Raw genomic sequence first — 18,940 nt, 5'->3', positions numbered from 1 at the left:
GTCATTTTAAGAAATGTGTTCCATAATTTGGTGTGAGTCTTGGTTTAGTTTTAGTAAGTGCAAAGTAATGGTAATCAGCACACACACACAGCACATATACTACGAAGTACAAACCCTACTGTAATAAATGTTTTTGCATGCCATAGAAATAATTGTTTTACACTGTGTATATGAATGTTAATTTTGCTCATTTGATGGTAGTATTTAGCTATTTTGTTGCATTTTAAGATCTTAGCTGCTTGTTTGTTTTAAGTTATCGCATTCAGTAGCTGTATTGGCTATATCTTGCATTTGACATAATGGCTGCCTATAGCAGACATACTAATCTCAGAGTTCCCCCTATTATTTCCTTTTCTCCATTTTTTTTCATTCTCATTGTTTAAATACAATGGATTGAAATCATTGCATGTGATCATTTTTACATGATGATTCCATGACATGCAGGTCAATGATCTTCAAGTTGGGGTAAGACGATAATCACTTGATCCGACCATATCTAGATGTGCGCATTAAAGGGCTTCCTTCTCTCCTTTCATCAAATTTGTAACATCTCTCTCTATCTCTATCTCTTGTGTCTCACTGTGTTTATACTGTGCACTGCAAGCTTTCTTTTGTTATAATAATCTAACACATTTGGTATAGCTCATATTTATGGTAAAGTGAAAACCAAGTTTTTTTGTGTGTGAAATCCCGGCTGGCAGACAAACATGTAGTTGTGTGTAATTGTTATTGGAAATTTTAATTGTACTTCAATAGAATGCCATTGTGAGAATTGATGTATGACGTACAGATGTACAGTATATGCTTTGATATCCTGTGGGTCGTACATGTAGTGGTTTTTAGTAGTTTGGTGAATCAAAGTACAAACCCATAGATGGCCAAACATGCCCTGATAGTGTCTACACTAGTATGACATTCTTAGATGTTATTCTCCAATATGTTTCTTTGTTCAACCAAGGAAAATACGAGTGACCTAAGGGGCCTTTGTCACTATGAGCCACTAGACAAGTAGTGACAGCCCTTGGGTCACGTGTATATTCCAACTGAATGAAGAAAAACATTGGAGAATAACATAATTATACCAGTGCCAGTAATATCAAAGAAAAATTGGGAAAGTAATGATAATTTTGAATGTTTTGACTCATATTTCGAAAACAGCAGAATCAGTCACGTAGACACACGTTGTCATGACACAGACGCATGTGTTGTCATGACATAGAACGACCAGAGTATATATTCCATATTTTTTGTTCAACTTGGCTTGTGCATAGTATAATAAGAGTTAAAGGCCGAGTTTGGATAAGAATTAAAATTGATGGAGAAAAGTGTTGTCTGACAAAGCCTTGATTGATAAGATAATACTAATGTAAGAACTTTGGACTGAAAACTTGGCCTTTAAAATTGAGAAGAAGACTGAATGAAACTGTACCATATGTTTTAGCATTGTGTTGTGTAACTTTGAAAATATTGACATGCTGCACACAACTAAGCACTTTATGGATTATAGTTGAAAACACATTGTATGTTATGTCTCACATCATTCTATTGAAGCATAATGAAAATTTGGTAACAATTATTTTATTTCCAAAAGGAAAGTAAATGGAGTATGTTCATTGGACAAGCGGTTGATTTCACTTTGAAAAGGAAAGACTTCTAAGTCAACAAACTACAATGTAGAAGTGTAAATTTGTCACTCATATATATGTACAAACGTTTCATGATTCAACATGGTTATTGGCATGATGACAAGTCAAGACAGTTTTGTCAAACATGAACAACTCTTTTTTCTTAGTACAACTGCAACTCTCAAAGATGGATTCAAATAATGCCTAGTAAACTATGACTTATAAGTTATAGCAATGCATTCTTAGTACATGTGACAGCAGGTTGTTGGGCAATTTTAATCATGTCAGTCTCTGCATTCATTTAAGAAATGAACGTGGCAGCTTATTGGGCAATTTGTAATCATGTCAGTCTCTGCATTCATTTAAGAAATGAATGTGGCAGCTTATTGGGCAATTTGTAATCATGTCAGTCTCTGCATTCATTCAAGAAATGAACCAAAACCATAGACAGCTTAATTAAATCTCCAGTCTGCCTGCCAGTTTGATTTGTTTATCTTTCAACACACTTCCATTAACTTGACAAGTAGCTCCTTCAGTGGTCATGTATTTATTCCCAATACAGATTATATATTAGGTGATGGTAAGGTTAAATGATTTTGTCTGTAATAGACACGGAATGTGACTGTTCAAAATTGTTCCTCACAAGAAGTATTTGTAGCTATACCATTTTAGGCAGACTCTGCTATGCTGCTTTTAGAGTTACAATAAAAGTTTGATCAATGGAGACAGCTCAGTAGAGTTTGCTTAAAATGTCTTAGCCAGAAACTTTCATTTTACCGTTACGGTAATGAAATGTAATAATAAAGTTGTGTTCCTATTCGTTGTTTGAATAAGTTCTTCCACATCATAGTTAAAAATGATATTAATTGTAAATGTTTATTTATCATTATAAATACTTTTAAACCTAAAACAATCCAACTATTACAAGTTTATAAAATAGTATTTTTGTTTCCAACTAATTTTGTCCTCACCAAATAAACCTAATACTTGTCAATTAATGTTTATGTCTTCCACTCCGCTGTATCTACCCGGTATATGTTTATGTTCCTCTATTAATAATTGATTTCAAAGAATATGCATGAATTGTAGACTTTTATCTATTTCAGAGTTCGCTACGACCGTTCCTCATTGATCCATCGTCAAGGGCAACTGAATGGCTGAAAGCACATCTCAGAGAATCCAGGCTAGAGGTCGTCAACCAACAGGTCAGGATGTGAACTTTAACCTTTCCAAGAACACATTTTAATGTTCATTCACTCACATAATCCTATGCACTGTAATAGTTAGACTTTGAAACACATCACAAGGTCTATAGCATCCTTTATATCGGAAGGGATGAGAAGACTGCCCTCAGTGGCCAATCTTCCAGCAGTCTATGTAACAGTACTAGAAGTTTTTTAGTTTTCGGATGCAGGCACATTTAGTTTCGATGTTGATATTCCCCCCAAAATATTGTAAATCACTGAAACAGTTCATTCAGCTGTTCAAACCTTAGATGACTTCTTACACATAACTTGAATGACACCAACATTTCTGGTCCAGCAAGTTAAGGGTATTGTTTCACTTGCTAGATAACAGCATTCTTTACTACTGAACACATCACTTGTGAGGAGAAAGTTATGTTTACATTAATTCAGTTAGTAAGACTTTCTCCTATGTATAGTAATAGAAATATTGCTTTGTTACAGGATTCCAACTTCACCACTTCATTAGAATTAGCAGTAAGGTTTGGTAAAACTTTGATAGTACAAGAAATGGATGGTATTGAGCCCATACTTTACCCTATACTCAGAGGTGATCTAGTCAGCCAAGGTAAACTCATATTAATAACTGAATTTTAAAGGGGAACGCCACTCCAGGAAAATAAAGGTATTTTCATAAACTATGCAGTTATGTCATGGAAGTGGTCACCAGACAGATAAGCAAATGAGAACATTAAGAACAAGTACATGTACAGCAGACATGAAATACAGTGAATTAAACCTCCTCTTTCTACCAGGGTATTTGTTTGTACACTAAAAACTACACGTTGGGAAAAACAGGACTAACCAGATTGGCACACCAAGTGCAGATATTGCGACTTTCCAAATTGAAATATCTGCATTTACAAGTTACGATATTACATGTATACAATTCTCCAATCAAAAATTTACTTCATGTATTTATGTGTTAACTTTAATTGTTTTGTTTCAATTCAAAACTTTCACACTTTAGCAAGTTGCTAAATAATTTTTAAAAAATAGTCAAAAACATTGTCACTCATGATGGAATTTTTTTATTAGGTCCTAGATTTGTGGTTCAGATCGGTGAAAAAGTGATCGATTACAATGAAGATTTCAGACTCTTTATGACAACACGTAATCCAAGTCCAGAAATACCACCAGATGCTGGCTCTATCGTAACAGAAGTCAACTTTACAACAACCAGAGCTGGTCTTACTGGACAGGTGATAACAACCCTTATCCTCATCAACAATGGCTGACAAAGACTTAGTCTATATTTGATTTACCTTCAGCAGTTTTCCAAGGAGTCAAGAATTTTATAGAGACATCAGAATTCTCCTTATCTGAAATTACAATTTTACTCGCTAGGAAGTAGCAGGAGTATGCAAATAACAATTTGTATGTACCTAGTACGCATAATAGAACCCTTATGATATGACACACCAAAGTATTGGATTCCTTTTGCACTGAGAAAGTCAATATAGTGATACATTCTTTTTTTTCATATTTTCTGTGATGCAGCTTTTAGCTACCACCATCCAACATGAGAAACCTGAATTAGAAGTACGAAAGACAGAGTTACTGAGACAAGAAGAAGAACTCAAGATTCAGTTAGCTCAGCTTGAAGAGTCATTACTGGAGGTAAGAATTAATATGCCAACAGATATGCAAATGAGCACATCATTCAAAATCTCCAATATTGTCCCTTATGGATCATTGTATTTTCTGATTCATATTGTGACAGCTCAAAAAAATAAAGATTGTTTCAAAAAGGTCTTGAAAGTATAAATTTGAAAGGACAAAAACAATGTATAAAAATATTCACCAAAACAAACTCAAGACATCTTCTGATCGATTATGTTGACAATATTACATTTCATGTTTATGTTTATATTTCTGTGGAGTTAGCAGAAGTTCAATTTTATGTGTCTTTTTATTTTTTTCTAGGAACTAGCTCAAGCTGAGGGTAACATTCTGGCCAATAAAGATTTGATAGAATCACTTAACAAGACAAAAGCCAGTAGTATGACAATTGCTGAATCCTTAACAGAGTCGGTACGACTACAGTCTTCTTTAGATCAGGTAAGAGCTATAGAAAAAGTTGGTGCGGAAAATAAATGCGATGACCTGGGATTGAAACAAAGCCTTTTAAAACTCACGGTCCAAATACAGATTTTAAGAACGCTTACATTTAGGCCCAAATCTTTTCTCGTTTTGAACTAACTTCTTTTCACTCTATTTGAGTATGAAATTACAGCTTCCACACTCATACATAAATGTTTTGAATGAGCAGAAATCATGTTTTTTTTCTGTCACTTTTCATTTCAGGAAAGAAACACATACCTTCCACTAGCAGAGAGTGGCAGTACTCTGTTCTTTGTGATTAGTGATCTTACTAAACTTAATAACATGTACAGGTTTAGTCTTGGAGCTTTCTTAAGACTCTTCCAGAGAGCACTACAGAACAAAACAGTAAGTACACAATTACCTGAACTTATCAAAACGAACATAAATTGAAATCAAAAATATAATTAATACAAAAGTGGATATAGTTTTTTATGACTAGCAATTTGATGTTACTGATAGCAATTCATCTGTAGGTTAAAAATTGACAAAAAAAATATAGTTTACATGCCATGAAGCAATAATATGCTGAAACTGAGGCAGGCATGTGTATTTACCAGGATAATATACTTTTATGTTGTGTGTCTATATGTGTGTGTGTGTGTGTATGTGCATGCATGTGCGTGCTTGTGTGTATGTAAACTCTTGCATTGTTGTACATGTATAGTGTCTTCCATCTCATTTCATAACAAAACATTTATTTGAAGGTACAGGTAGTGTATACATGTACTTTAATCATGGTGGTGTACAGCATGACAATGTCAATAACGTTATTATCTTTTAATGCCTATAATGATACCTTATATGTTATTGCTGAACACAACCTCTTATCTGTGCTTCTAAGTTCAACTCTTGATCCTCAACTGACATAGATTTGTCAGTTCCATGTTGTTTTGCATCACTTGATTTTAATACTGGCATCACACATTGATGGCTGGTAACTTTACTTTTAGCATAAGATTAATATCACACATTGATGGCTGGCAACGTTTAGCATAAGACAATTGAGATATATATGATTTGACTCCCCTAAATGCCCTATATAATGTACCAGTACTTGTTCAGTTAGCAAGACATGAACATAATACTGTGTTATTTGGTTTGTTCTACAGGAAGGTAGCAGTACAGAGATGAGAATCAAGACATTAATTAGTTCACTACAGAATCTAGTCTATGAGTATGTGTGTAGATCTCTCTTTAAAGCTGATAGACTTATGTTTGCTTTGCATCTAGTACATGGTACACATCCTAAGATGTTTGAAGATAATGTAAGTATATATAATGAATATACCATATTCCAATTACCCACTCTTCAGTTGTTTTTGGAAAGATATGTCATAAGAAAGTATCTCATATATGGAAAAATGAGGGCTAAAATCACATGGCAGTACAGTGCAGTGCAGTGCAGTACAGTACAGTACAGTACAGTACAGTACAGTACAGTACAGTACAGTGCAGTACAGTACAGTACAGTACAGTACAGTACAGTACAGTACAGTACAGTACAGTACATACAAAATGTGTCTAAAGAACTCTGTCCATTCCTTAAATATGTGTTCTGAAACAATATCAGAAGAATTTTTTGGACTTGTTGAGAATGCCCAACTTTGGTAACTGCAAAACAAACTATATCTCATTTGACTCATATTAGAGTCATACATGATGAAGATTTTTCTTTCATTTTCAGTATATGTATAAAATTGAATTCATTGATACACAATGTTTGTTTTGAGATCAAATGTTAGTAGTGCATATAGTCCAAACATTCACTAACTTTCAAATGATCAGATTTTATATTTCTGTGTGGAATTTAAACATGGATGACGTTGTTTTGTTTTGTAGGAATGGGAAGCATTGCTAGGGTTGATAGTATCGGATGTGAAAACTGATTCTGGCAAGCATTCCAGAGATATACCATCTTGGATTGACCAAGAGAGGCATGCTGCTGTCTCACTTCTCAAGGTAATATAGCATTCTCTAATGTGTAGTCTGTATGACAAGATAAATAGTGGTATGATCAGAACTACTTGTATTCCATTGTTACCATCAAAGTGTTTTATCTAGTATTTCACAATATATATTGATGTTGTATTTCAAAATCTGATAACTGAAGGTCTTAAAATATTCTGTAAGCTCAAGAAGTGAAATTTTGATGTTTAACAATTTTAAATTGCATTTTCTTTTTTATCAGAGCACATTCCCCAATTTCTATCAAACACTGTGCCTGGAAGATAGTGATATGTGGTTATCGTTCTCTAGAAGTTCTCATTGTGAACAAGATTTCCCATCTCCATTGTTGAAGAAGGTTTCACAATTCCAACAGGTAAGTGCGCCCTCTATCATCTAGTCTTACCATAGGATCAGACGCCCTCCACTTTTAGTTGGACTAAATTGACAACTGCAGAATCCACAAATCTCAGTAACTGTTCACCATTTTACCTCATGCTAGAGAGTCAAAATAGAACAAGAAGGTTGACTTATTCTCAGTACCTGCAATAACATTTTACCTTATGCTAGAGAGTCAAATAGTACACCTTAATAATATATCATTCTGTCTTAGAAGATGGAAGATGTCAAATTTCATTCAGATCGATTATTTTCATATAGCTTTGAATTTTGACATACAGTAAAATAAAAATCGCCTTTGAAGAATATTAATTTCCTTTGCTTCTTCTATGTTGTTACAGGTTTTGGTTGTACAAGCAATCCGTCCAGACAGACTTCAAAGTGCAATGACTTTGTTTGCATCTAGAGCACTTGGTGAGATATTTTTAGTTTTAGTTTCATGCCATTTTCATAATATTTTTCTCAAAGTATTTAAAAAGGTTGAAATCAGCAAAGTAACACTACTAGAGCCGTGTAAATAAATAGAAACCACATTCTTTAACAAACTTTTTCAAAAGACCTAATAATATACCCACACAAAAACAGAGATAGTGCATCAGCCATGGTCACAGCTATAGCCTAACCCCAGGGCTTGAATTTAACATCTATGCTTGGTAGTCAGATAGTGAATAGTTTCACTGATGATCTTCTATGATTTCCAAACACCTTATAAGTTTGGTAGTTGAGATACGATATTTAGCAGTAGTGGCCTACAGTAACTGCTAACTTTGAGCCCTGCACTCGGTGATAATTTAAGTATTTTGACAGGAATGAAAAAAATTGTCACCATGACTCACCACCCACCTTCAACATGAAGAGATTATTGAAAGCGACAGTTGCCAGTTTTTGGACTTTCTATATTGACCTAATAACATTAAAAAAAAAAGTCCCCCACTAAAACTACATCAGTTATGATCCCAGATAAAGCCTAATTCATGATTATTTTTACATCGACAGGAATGAAAGAATTGTCACCACCAACCTTGAACTTGAAGCGGTTACTAAAAGAGACAGTTGGCACTGAACCTGTCTTAATAGTCATATCACCAGGTGCTGATCCATCACAGGAGTTACAAGATTTAGCTAGTGAGAAGGTTGGACCTGAACGGTATCACCAGGTATGATGACCAATCAAATCAAATGTATTTTTAGGAGTAAAGTGTGAAAAGCTGCTCAGAAGTAGTGTGCCCTCTAAGCAAATTTGACGCACCACGGACGCACACGATTTCTAGTGACACATCAAAATCTGGTGTCCCCTATCTCTTACTATGTGGTGACCAGTGTGCCCTCTAAGCCAATTTGATGCACCACTGACGCACACGATTTCTAGGGACGTATCAAAATTTGTTGTCCCCTATCTCTTACTATGTGGTGACTCACAAGAAATCCCAGTTTTTCTCATTTTGACTCACAACAACAAAATTTGGTTATCATTAGAGGGCACACTGTGAGTCAGAATTGAATACTCAAAAGAGCAAATCATGGCATTTATACATAATTCAGGGATGAATGATTGTTGAGTGTTGTATAGAATTCATTGGAAAATTATCACTTTATAGGCATTCTGTATCTGTCAACATTTTTTTTGGGGGGAGTGGGGGGGACAAGTTAATGTTGGTATATTGTCAAGCATAACCATTTCCTATACTACCAATATACATTTGTATTCAGTTTTTCCCCTTTGAAGGTGTTTTTGGTCGAAAAAAATGGGTGCCAATAATTTTTGGGTGACAAATTCCATGGTATATGTCTGTTATTTTTTGCTGATGATGTTATCTTTTGTCTTCAGGTTGCTATGGGTCAAGGTCAAGCTGACATTGCCATGCAGTTACTGCATGAATGTTCCCGCAATGGTGACTGGTTATGTTTGAAGAATTTACATTTGGTGACTGCTTGGTTACCAGCTCTAGAAAAGGTAAGATTATTCACTCTCGCTCGCTCGCTCACTCACTCACTCACTCACTCACTCACTTCTCTGTCTGTCTGTCTGTCTGTCTGTCTGTCTGTCTGTCTGTCTGTCTGTCTATCTCCCTCTCTATCTCAGATTCTCTCTCACTCTGTTTGTCTGTCTGTTTCTATTTTGATCTTTGACCCAATGTGTAACCTTGTCTGTCTATTTTTATTTATAAAACCAACTCATATAAAATTGACCATCCAAAAGAAAACAACATTGACAAAGTCTGTGATTTGTTATATTTCAGGAATTAAATTCATTGGAACCACATGAAGAATTCCGTCTATGGTTAACAGCAGAAGTTCATCCCAAGTTCCCTACCATACTACTACAGTCAAGTTTGAAGGTCACCTATGAGGTATGCTGTCTTATCATTTGTTATCATATTGTCACTGTTGTGCATTATCTGATCAGGTACTATATATTATTCCTCTATTTTTCTTAGTTCGGCCGAGGAAAGTATGAATAACATAAGGGGCCTTGTTCAACTTATAGTGACAAAACTATCATGCCACAAATAGAACAACCAGGGTATAAATTCTGTATTTTCAGTTTGACCATGTTCAACTTGGCTTGTGCATGATATAATTCTCTGGTTCTCATGATATAAATTATGTTTTGATTTGTAGGCACCTCCTGGAGTCAAGAAGAATTTACTTAGAACCTATGAATCATGGTCACCCGAATTTGTTGCCAAGGGTAACAATGCAGTCAGATCACAGGCATTGTTTGCGTTGGCATGGTTTCATGCTGTCCTACAAGAAAGAAGAAACTATATCCCACAGGGTTGGACTAAATTCTATGAATTTGCCACCTCTGATCTACGTGCTGGAGCTGATATCATCGATAGATTGGGAAGAACTCTGGGTAAGTTTGTTGTGATTGTAGACACTGGAATGTCTTACCTGGGAGAAATAATAATACTCTTTTATCACTTTACAAAATTTTATGGAAGCATGGTATAGTAAATACATAGACAAAATATAACAACACACTACCTGTGGCTACTGAATAGATGTATTGTGATTTACAATTATCAGAAAGGAATTTGCAAGGTGAAGTTTATCATTATCGGCATCTATAGGCTGGCTTACAGAGATCTATAGGCTGGAAGGTTGGCCTATAGAAACCTATAGGCTGGCATATAGAAACCTATAGGTTGGCCTATAGAAACCTATAGGCTGGCCTATAGAAACCTATAGGCTGGCCTATAGAAACCTATATGTTGGCCTATAGAAACCTATAGGCTGGCCTATAGAAACCTATAGGCTGGCCTCTAGAAACCTATAGGCTGGCCTATAGAAACCTATAGGCTGGCCTATAGAAACCTATACGTTGGCCTCATAGTCATATAGCAAGTATTTGATCCTCCAGTTTAGACCAGATCTACTAATTATCATCTTTTACCTAGACTGCCATTGAAATTGTTCTCACTGTTATACTCAACAGGCAAGGAAGATCCTTGGAAGTTTGTACATGGTTTATATGAGAGCGCCATCTATGGTGGAAGAGTTGATAATGTTTTTGATGTGAGAGTGTTGAAATCCTACTTAGAGCAATATTTCAATGATGATGTACTAAGTGGTAGCGGATCCCGTGGACGTGGTAAAAAATTGGTGTCCAATATCACACTTCCTGGCAGTAGCCATCACAGGGTGAGTAGTACCGACAGTTTTCCTGACTGTAACAATAGAATGTCAGAAAATTGTGCAAAATGACACTGTCATCATTTACTTCAATAATGTGTGATGTAGAACACAAACTGGTCCTGATGTAACATTGCTCATATCCAAGTTGATATCAACATGTGAATTGATTCATGTATTTCTGTCAGTGTCGTCCCAAAATCTCCCCATATCCAAGAATGTTGAAATAGAATTTGATTAAAAAGATCTCTTTCCATTCACATATTAGGATTTTGTAGATCTGATTGAGTCATTACCTGAGGAAGACAAACCCCAATATTTTGGTTTACCAGCCAACATTGAGAGATCAGCACAGCGTACTGTCAGTTTACAAGTTATCTCCCAGTTGAAGGTGTTGATGAGATCTGATGCAGCAGAGGGTAAATTTGATAAAGAGAAGTGGGCTGCTGAGCTAAGTCCTATACTGAATCTATGGAAGAAGCTCAACCAGGTAAAGTTTGAATTTCATTCCATCTGACTGGCTGGCTGGCTGGCTGACTGACTGGTTGCCTATCAGTCTGTCTGTCTGTCTGTCTGTCTGTCTGTCTGTCTGTCTGTCTGGCTTGCTTGCTTGCTTGCTGGCTGTCTGGTTGGTCATCAATCTCTGTCTGTTTGTCTTTCTGGCTGGCTTGCTGTCTGCCTCTATCTCTCTGCCAGTTGGTCTCTCTGTCTGTCTGTATGACTTTCTATCTCTCGGTATATACAAGATCTCTCACTGTCTGTTTGTCTGTCTGTCTGTCTGTCTGTCTGTCTGTCTGTCTGTCTATCTCTGTCAGTCTGTCTGTCTGTTGGACTTTCTGTCTCTGTATTTATAATATCTCTCTGGCTGTCTGGCTTGTATATATATAATATCTCTCTCTGGCTGTCTGGCTGGTTGGCTGACTGCCTGCTTGTCATTTCTGCCTAGCCGTCTGTCTGTCTGTCTGTCTGTCTGTCTGTCTGTCTGTCTGTCTGTCTGTTTCTTTCTGTTTGTATGTCTGTCTATCCAGCTGTCTCTGCCTGTCTATCTGTTAACCATATACAAGTCTCTGTGACTATCTGTCTACGTCTGTTGTGTGGCTCAGTCAAAATAAATTTGAATTTTTGACTGTGTCCACAGTTGTGAAATCTTTAAATATATCATACATCAGCATTATACCCAAATCAATAACACAAATATTGTTATGTTACATTCTACTACAGGGATCTCAGATCATACAGATGAAAGTAGAAGCACCCAGTGATAAATCAGTCTCCCAAGGACCTATTACATCATTTATATTACTAGAAAAGTACAATGCAGTCAAACTAGTCCAGTTTGTACACTCTACATTAGCTGCCTTGAGTAAAGTCATCCGTGGAACTATGCTTCTAAACTCTGATGTGCAGGGTATGGCAACATCTTTACTTAAACAGGAGGTAAGTAATCTACAAAACTGGAACACAAAGTCTGAATCTTGATCTGTTGATTCAAAAGTTGATGAGATCAAGTATGGGATATATATTACATGTAAACTGAAAATAAGGTTTGTACCAAAACGAGCAATTGAACAGTCATGCACAAAACACATTGTTAAAATTGTAGATGACTTTTTAAAAAGTTTGTAAAAGTTTTTTTTTTCAGAAGATGAAATTGTGTAATATTATTTAGGAAGTAATGTGAATAATATGGTCATGATATCAACAAGTTTGTCTATATTTTAATATGAGAGAAAGAATACAGAGATCTGAATATTTTTGCTTGTAAATTTGTGCATACTGATTTTGCCAAGTTTGCACGTCCGTTTGCATGTTGCCATTAATCCAATGTATTAGTGTACTGATTGATATTTTAGAACAGTATCTCACTAGCTTTAGTTGAAGTTGATTTAGTTTTGACATGTAAATCAAGTATGGCTCCTTGACAATGAAAAAAAACCCAGCACATCATGAAAATCTAATGTGGTATCATTGTTTGTTGACAGACACCAATGTCATGGCTGAGTCGATGGGACGGTCCTGAAGACCCCATTCAATATCTGAGAGCTCTAGTGGCTAGAACCATGGCTATACAAAACTGGGTAGAGAAAGCTGAACATAGAACTATATTATCAGATACTTTAGATTTGTCTGAGTTGTTCCATCCAGACACTTTCCTGAATGCACTCAGACAACAAACAGCCAGGTAGGTGTCTTTGCATTCATCGTCCTTCATTATCTATATCTTCATAACTTTGCTATTCTATGAGGGGTTCTTCCGGCCCAGGATAAGGTGGTACTGGAAAACAGGTACAGGTCATACCAACAAGCAGTCATCATACATAACTGCAACAATATTCTTCAAATCAGATACGTAAATATTATGGACTTGATTGTGACTTGCAATGGACGTATCTTTTGATGTCGATTTTGATGAATATTAGTGACTAGCAAGTACTTCTCTGGTACAGGGGAGAACTCTATTACATTCAATTCTGATGCAAGAATGAAATGGAATAGATTTTAAACACCAAAAAATTCCTGTTTATGAAAAAAAAGCAGTATTGACTCAAATGAAGATTGTTAGCCCCCTTAACCTCATGTTAACCCCCTAACTTCATGTTAGCCCCCCCCTAACCTCATGTTAACCCCTAACCTTATGTTAATACTGCCTATGTTGTTCCTCTCTCCTGTTGCAGGGAAACCCAAACTTCAATGGATAATTTGAAATTTGCGTGTACATGGCAAGGAAGTATATCTGGTGCCAGATACCAAGTCAAGGTAACACAAACCACATATGTTATCCAAGCTGTTTTGTCAGATATAAAACCTTATGTACCTCAAATATACAGACGAAATGTGCCTCAAATATGCAGATGCAATGTGCGTCAAATATACAGACGAAATGTGCCTCAAATATGCAGATGCAATGTGCGTCAAATATTCAGACGAAATGTGCCTCAAATATGCAGATGCAATGTACCTCAAATATATAGACGAAATGTGCGTCAAATATGGAGACTAAATGTACCTCAAATGTGCAGACTAAATGTGCCTCAAACAGCCAAACATTACATCCACAGTATAAAGAATATTTGGAAGGCCCAGCCCTCTACTAGTAAAGTGTTGTCTAGATAGACGCAAATGCATGATCTGTAAGGGCTGCTAAGTGTGTGGTTGTAATTTAGTCTAATATTAGACAGCGGAAAGGGGGAAGATATTGAAAGTTGCATAGGAAGACTGTTAAAACTATTTTAGTTCTGATAATGATGCTTGATAAACTCATAGTTGTTTCTCTACACTCACAATATATTGTGTTCTCCCAGGCAAAAATAAACGGAATTGTTTCTGGTCAGCATGCGCATCACTTAAATACCTTTGTGTCAGTCTTTTTTGTGTGTTTGTCCATCCCATGCAGTCTGCAGATCTGTGGGGAAACACAAAAATAACCCTCTCTACTTCAGTGAAGACAACTGCAGAGCCAGTCATGAACAAGCAAATGACATCTGCCCCACATACATACTTGCTCTAAAGTACTAAATTAAAAAAACAGTAACTGCCATAAATAGTAGATTGAGTGACAGGTGTGTTGAGAATAAAAGTTGTTTTTTTAAATATGGATCGTCGCACCACTTTAGACAAAATGTCCTGACCAGAAACAATTTTTTTTTTGCCAAATCTGACCTAAATAAATAGTCTGTTGACAAGTATAATTTGTTTTGATTGCATGGTTCATGTAAACTCTTTATACAAATAAGTGTCATTAAAGGGATACTCAGAAGTAACTATAGTAACTTGTAGAGTTACGTAAACATTATTATTATTGTTTTTGTATCTGAACCCATTAGTCTCAGTGGACTACTAGACAAAATCCTGGAGACAAAGAATGACATCACACAGGCTATAGATTCGAATTTATACCATGTTTCTTGGTTGTATGTCTTTAGATCGGTGGTTTACAGCTAGAAGGTTGCACTTTTGATGGTAGACATCTCTCTGAGAACCAACGGGACTCATCCAGTGTGTCTGCTATTCCTACATGTACAGTGTCATGGATTATGAAGGTATGACCAACAGTTACATCTAGATAGATACATAAAGATTCTGTTTATAGTGTGGATACTTTCAGGATCTGAATTCTAAAGTGGCATGAATCATTCCAGTGCTCTGTTTTTTTTATGCAACTTAATTATTTTCACATGGCATTAAAAGTGAAGACATAGGTAGTCATGTGTGATATTCATTACACACTTTGGTATGGAAATAACCGTGTGATAGTGTCCACTATGATTTAAACATTTTCTGTTCTTCTGTTTATTTTAACACAATATTTACGTCTCACACATTAGTCAAATGTTTGTCTGGTAACATTGAATTACAGTGTATTTTCCCCACTTGTTTATTTTAGTTTTATGCATAATGTAATTATTATTTTAGCCAAGGAATACCAGGCCAAGTTCATTTGTTATTTTTATGATATTTACACTCCATGTCATAAAGGCTTAGCATTTGGGTGTTTGAGACACACACAATGCTTGTTTGACACACACACAATCCTTGTGATAAGAGACTAAGGATGCGTCCACGTGGGTCCACAGACCTGAAGTTTATGTGGTCTCAAACACATCACAAAATTGTAACATTGTGGAAGTGGGATGGTTTCAAGAAGTTGGTGTTTGAAACATTTGTCACCTCATACTGATGCATCGTTTGATGTGTTCTGTTTTAGTAAATTGTTGCAGAAAACCATCAAATGCTAAGCCTTTTTAACAAGGATTGTGTGTGCCTCAAACACCCAGATGCTAAGCTTTTATGACATGAACTGTATTGCCAATAACTCATGACCTTCTTTTTAAATCTAGTAGCCTACAAAATAGTTTGGAAAGTTCTCAAAAAAACAAAGAAGTATTTCAGGTGGTTTTAAACAATGTGATATTTTGTTTTGTGTTAACAGGATATGCCTGATCCATACCCACTAGATGAATGTATATCTCTACCTATCTACTACAGTGCCGACAGAGATAAGATAGTCACCCATCTCAATTTACCCAGTGGTGGTAATAAGAACCAATGGGTGCAAACTGGTGCAGCTCTATTCTTAAAGAGTCAGTAATTGGCCTTGGAGATGTCAGTCTCTCTCTACAGTGTGTTTTTTTGTCACTCTTATAGTATGCCGTCCATCTTTATACTGTCTATTCTACGCAGAGTACAAATAATTTTCACCCTCTGTGTGAACGTACTTCAGCCAAAAAAAGTCTCAATACATTAGTTTATTAAAGAGGGCATAGTCTGTAATGTCAAAGTTCTTGGTGACTATTACTTTTGTTTTGTAAATACCCTTATGTTATTCCAACTTCATTGAAAAAATATTGAGCAATATCGTGATTTCAGATAATACATATATGACATTATATGGTATGATGTTTTCAAAATTCTAAGTGCACTGCAGTCGTAGTTTACCATTCCTGTTTGTGCATACATGTATGTGTGTGAAGACGCTTTGGTCCTAAGCAAGTTAAAGTGTGTATTTTGTTTGCAGCCTGTACAGGCCTCATTTACAAACTGTGCCACACTATTAAATGAAGAATGTCATTCACTAATACAACCCATGAAAAAACACCAGTGTATTTTGCTTGTTCATGGTAAGCATGCAAAGACATGTGTTGGTACCTTATCAAAGCATAAACACCACAGGAGTCCCTGGATCCCATGACTGATATCGATAATACATTACACATTATAATTTTCACAGGTATAAGCAAACTGATAACAACACCACCTGAATCTACGTCAGAGACACCCTCTGTTGATTTGGTGTCAATTGTATTGTTGTATTTTGACTAATTTTGTCCGTGCATTAAATCTTTCATTAATACCTCACTTCATTCAAGCAAATGCACTGGTGTTTTTTCCCAGCTTGTATTTAAAAAAATCAGTTGCAAGTGTAAAATATATCAACTGTAAATTGTCAACAACTATAAAGACACACACTTGTTATTACTTAAGTCCAATGTACTTACTCATTGAATGTGTCTATCAATAGAAAATAGTTTGAATTTCAGTAGATTAAACTATTCCAAAGTTACATTTATACTATTAGTCTTAAATCTTGAAAAGGAAATACCATGGAAATATATTTTGATGTTCAATTTGACATTTGTAGATAAAGATAATATTCGCACCAAGCATGGAATGAAAAAGACAAAATTTACATGGATACAGTTATGAAATACTTACTAATTGACTTGCTTGAATTCATTGAGTGAAAGGGTTTTTCAACATTTTGAAACTTCTTTACAGAGTACGATATTTCTATGTATTGTAAATTTCATAATTCTGTATATGTGTTTGATAATGTATCATCTATATGATGTTTATTCTGTGTGAAAATAAAGATATATGAGATATAACAACTGCATATTTCAACTTTATTGTCTATTTGGATAGTGTAGGTTGCACTGTTCATTGTACAAACACATATTTAGACCTTTCTTGACTAAAACGATGTACCTCATTTTTAAGGCCTTACATTTTTGGTAGACATTGGAGAGACAATTTGGAAATAAGAGTATACAAATTTTTTTTTTCACGTGACCATTTTGAAGTAAGCATTAAGTTGAAAAGGGGTACTTTTCCCATTTTTACTTTTATGTACTGAAGCAGAATGTGAAGAAAAAGAAGAAAAGGTCTACTAATAACTTATTGGATTTCAATACAGTGAGATCAGTTCATTTTATTGGGGGGGGGGGGGCATCAATAATATTTGTTTTTGACTATCCCCCAGTCACAACCCTTCCCTCTGAAATCAAATGGTTATCCCCAATGGCTAATTACAAAAATTTTCCCTCCAAACAATTCCCAGTTACAACCAAACGAAAGAGACTATACTGTTTCAATTAGGCAGCACGTTGTTGTTTGGGTTTTTTTGTATGAATTACATAAAAAAAAAACATAGGCACTGATAGAACACACACACAAAATGTTACATTTTATGTTTTGTCTCACTGAACACAGTTTTGTGTTTGAATGTCCATTGTTTCATTTGACAGTGATGTTGATTTGTGTTCACAGTGATATAAAATACATCATGTTCTATACTTAGGCGTTATCAGTGTCTCGATTTTATTTTATGTGCTTTGTAACAAAATAGACTGTAAGATACGTTGTGACGTTTCGCCCTCACCGGCCTCCTCTCAATATATCAATTCATTAAGTAATTAATTAATTATTGGCCTTAAGCATAGACCCTCCAGGTCTATAACAAGTGTGTGACTTTATTGATATATTGCTAGGGGTTGGCCGATGTGTGAGGGCGCCCCGTCACGGCGTACCTTACAGACTATGTAACAAAAACGTGAGACCTGAAAAATACCATACATGTACTGCCTAATATTTCAATTGCTAAGAAAGAGCAGATCGTATCATGTTTCAGATTTATTTTTCTGTGACTGACTAGTCTCGGTTACCCAGACTCTTATACCGCTGGGGTTCTTCTATGAGACACATAGACGACAGTATGGGGAAAACCACGTTTCAACTACCCAAAGCCGGGAGTCACACAATTCATATCTTCCATTGGCTTACGAGGCATGTTTGTTGTAATTTAGACGTGATAACTTGTCACGAAAGTACCTAAATCGTTTAGTCTACAGTCAGAGCCTATGGATGCATGAACATTGTATTCGTACCGATGTTGGTGAAGTATTCTCGAGTCCAGCATGCACTGCTCTAGAAGCTACTTCCTGCGAGTTTGAGTTTCCCCCAGACTCGCGTGAAGGTTCATGGGAATATTGGCAACTTTCGTTACGTACTATATCCCTAGGTTGGTTGCAGAGTAGCAAAACAGAAAAATCCATAGGAAAAATTCTTGAGGACTGACTTTTGCAGTTCACTATTCGTTTCCACCCAACCGCAGCACGTCCGAAAAGTTGAGGTCAGCCAACTTCATTGTACTGTAGTACGTTACGTCCCGGGGTCACGTCACCTTTGACAAGTTATTTCCACAAC

General features: G+C 35.9%; 1 protein-coding gene across 1 annotated transcript in view; it reads left to right on the top strand.

Moving 5' to 3' along the window:
- Nucleotides 1–17,332, top strand: part of LOC144439479 (cytoplasmic dynein 2 heavy chain 1-like) — a 58,410-nt gene extending 41,078 nt beyond the window's left edge. The window contains exons 55-76 of the mRNA XM_078128767.1: nucleotides 445–465; nucleotides 2,732–2,830; nucleotides 3,314–3,437; nucleotides 3,908–4,071; nucleotides 4,370–4,489; nucleotides 4,796–4,930; nucleotides 5,177–5,320; nucleotides 6,085–6,240; nucleotides 6,815–6,934; nucleotides 7,164–7,295; nucleotides 7,660–7,732; nucleotides 8,315–8,475; nucleotides 9,147–9,272; nucleotides 9,559–9,669; nucleotides 9,941–10,178; nucleotides 10,761–10,966; nucleotides 11,226–11,447; nucleotides 12,179–12,394; nucleotides 12,940–13,139; nucleotides 13,633–13,714; nucleotides 14,881–14,997; nucleotides 15,888–17,332. Of these exons, the coding sequence (XP_077984893.1) occupies nucleotides 445–465; nucleotides 2,732–2,830; nucleotides 3,314–3,437; nucleotides 3,908–4,071; nucleotides 4,370–4,489; nucleotides 4,796–4,930; nucleotides 5,177–5,320; nucleotides 6,085–6,240; nucleotides 6,815–6,934; nucleotides 7,164–7,295; nucleotides 7,660–7,732; nucleotides 8,315–8,475; nucleotides 9,147–9,272; nucleotides 9,559–9,669; nucleotides 9,941–10,178; nucleotides 10,761–10,966; nucleotides 11,226–11,447; nucleotides 12,179–12,394; nucleotides 12,940–13,139; nucleotides 13,633–13,714; nucleotides 14,881–14,997; nucleotides 15,888–16,046 (3,126 nt within the window). The 3' untranslated portion in view covers nucleotides 16,047–17,332. The remainder of the gene's footprint in view (nucleotides 1–444; nucleotides 466–2,731; nucleotides 2,831–3,313; nucleotides 3,438–3,907; nucleotides 4,072–4,369; nucleotides 4,490–4,795; nucleotides 4,931–5,176; nucleotides 5,321–6,084; nucleotides 6,241–6,814; nucleotides 6,935–7,163; nucleotides 7,296–7,659; nucleotides 7,733–8,314; nucleotides 8,476–9,146; nucleotides 9,273–9,558; nucleotides 9,670–9,940; nucleotides 10,179–10,760; nucleotides 10,967–11,225; nucleotides 11,448–12,178; nucleotides 12,395–12,939; nucleotides 13,140–13,632; nucleotides 13,715–14,880; nucleotides 14,998–15,887) is intronic.
- Nucleotides 17,333–18,940: the final 1,608 nt, after the last annotated feature.

This window comes from Glandiceps talaboti, chromosome 8 (genome assembly GCF_964340395.1).
Source record: "Glandiceps talaboti chromosome 8, keGlaTala1.1, whole genome shotgun sequence".
Lineage (NCBI taxonomy): Eukaryota > Metazoa > Hemichordata > Enteropneusta > Spengelidae > Glandiceps > Glandiceps talaboti.
Note: the sequence above shows the minus strand (reverse complement) of the source record. Positions and strands in the feature narration are given on the sequence as shown.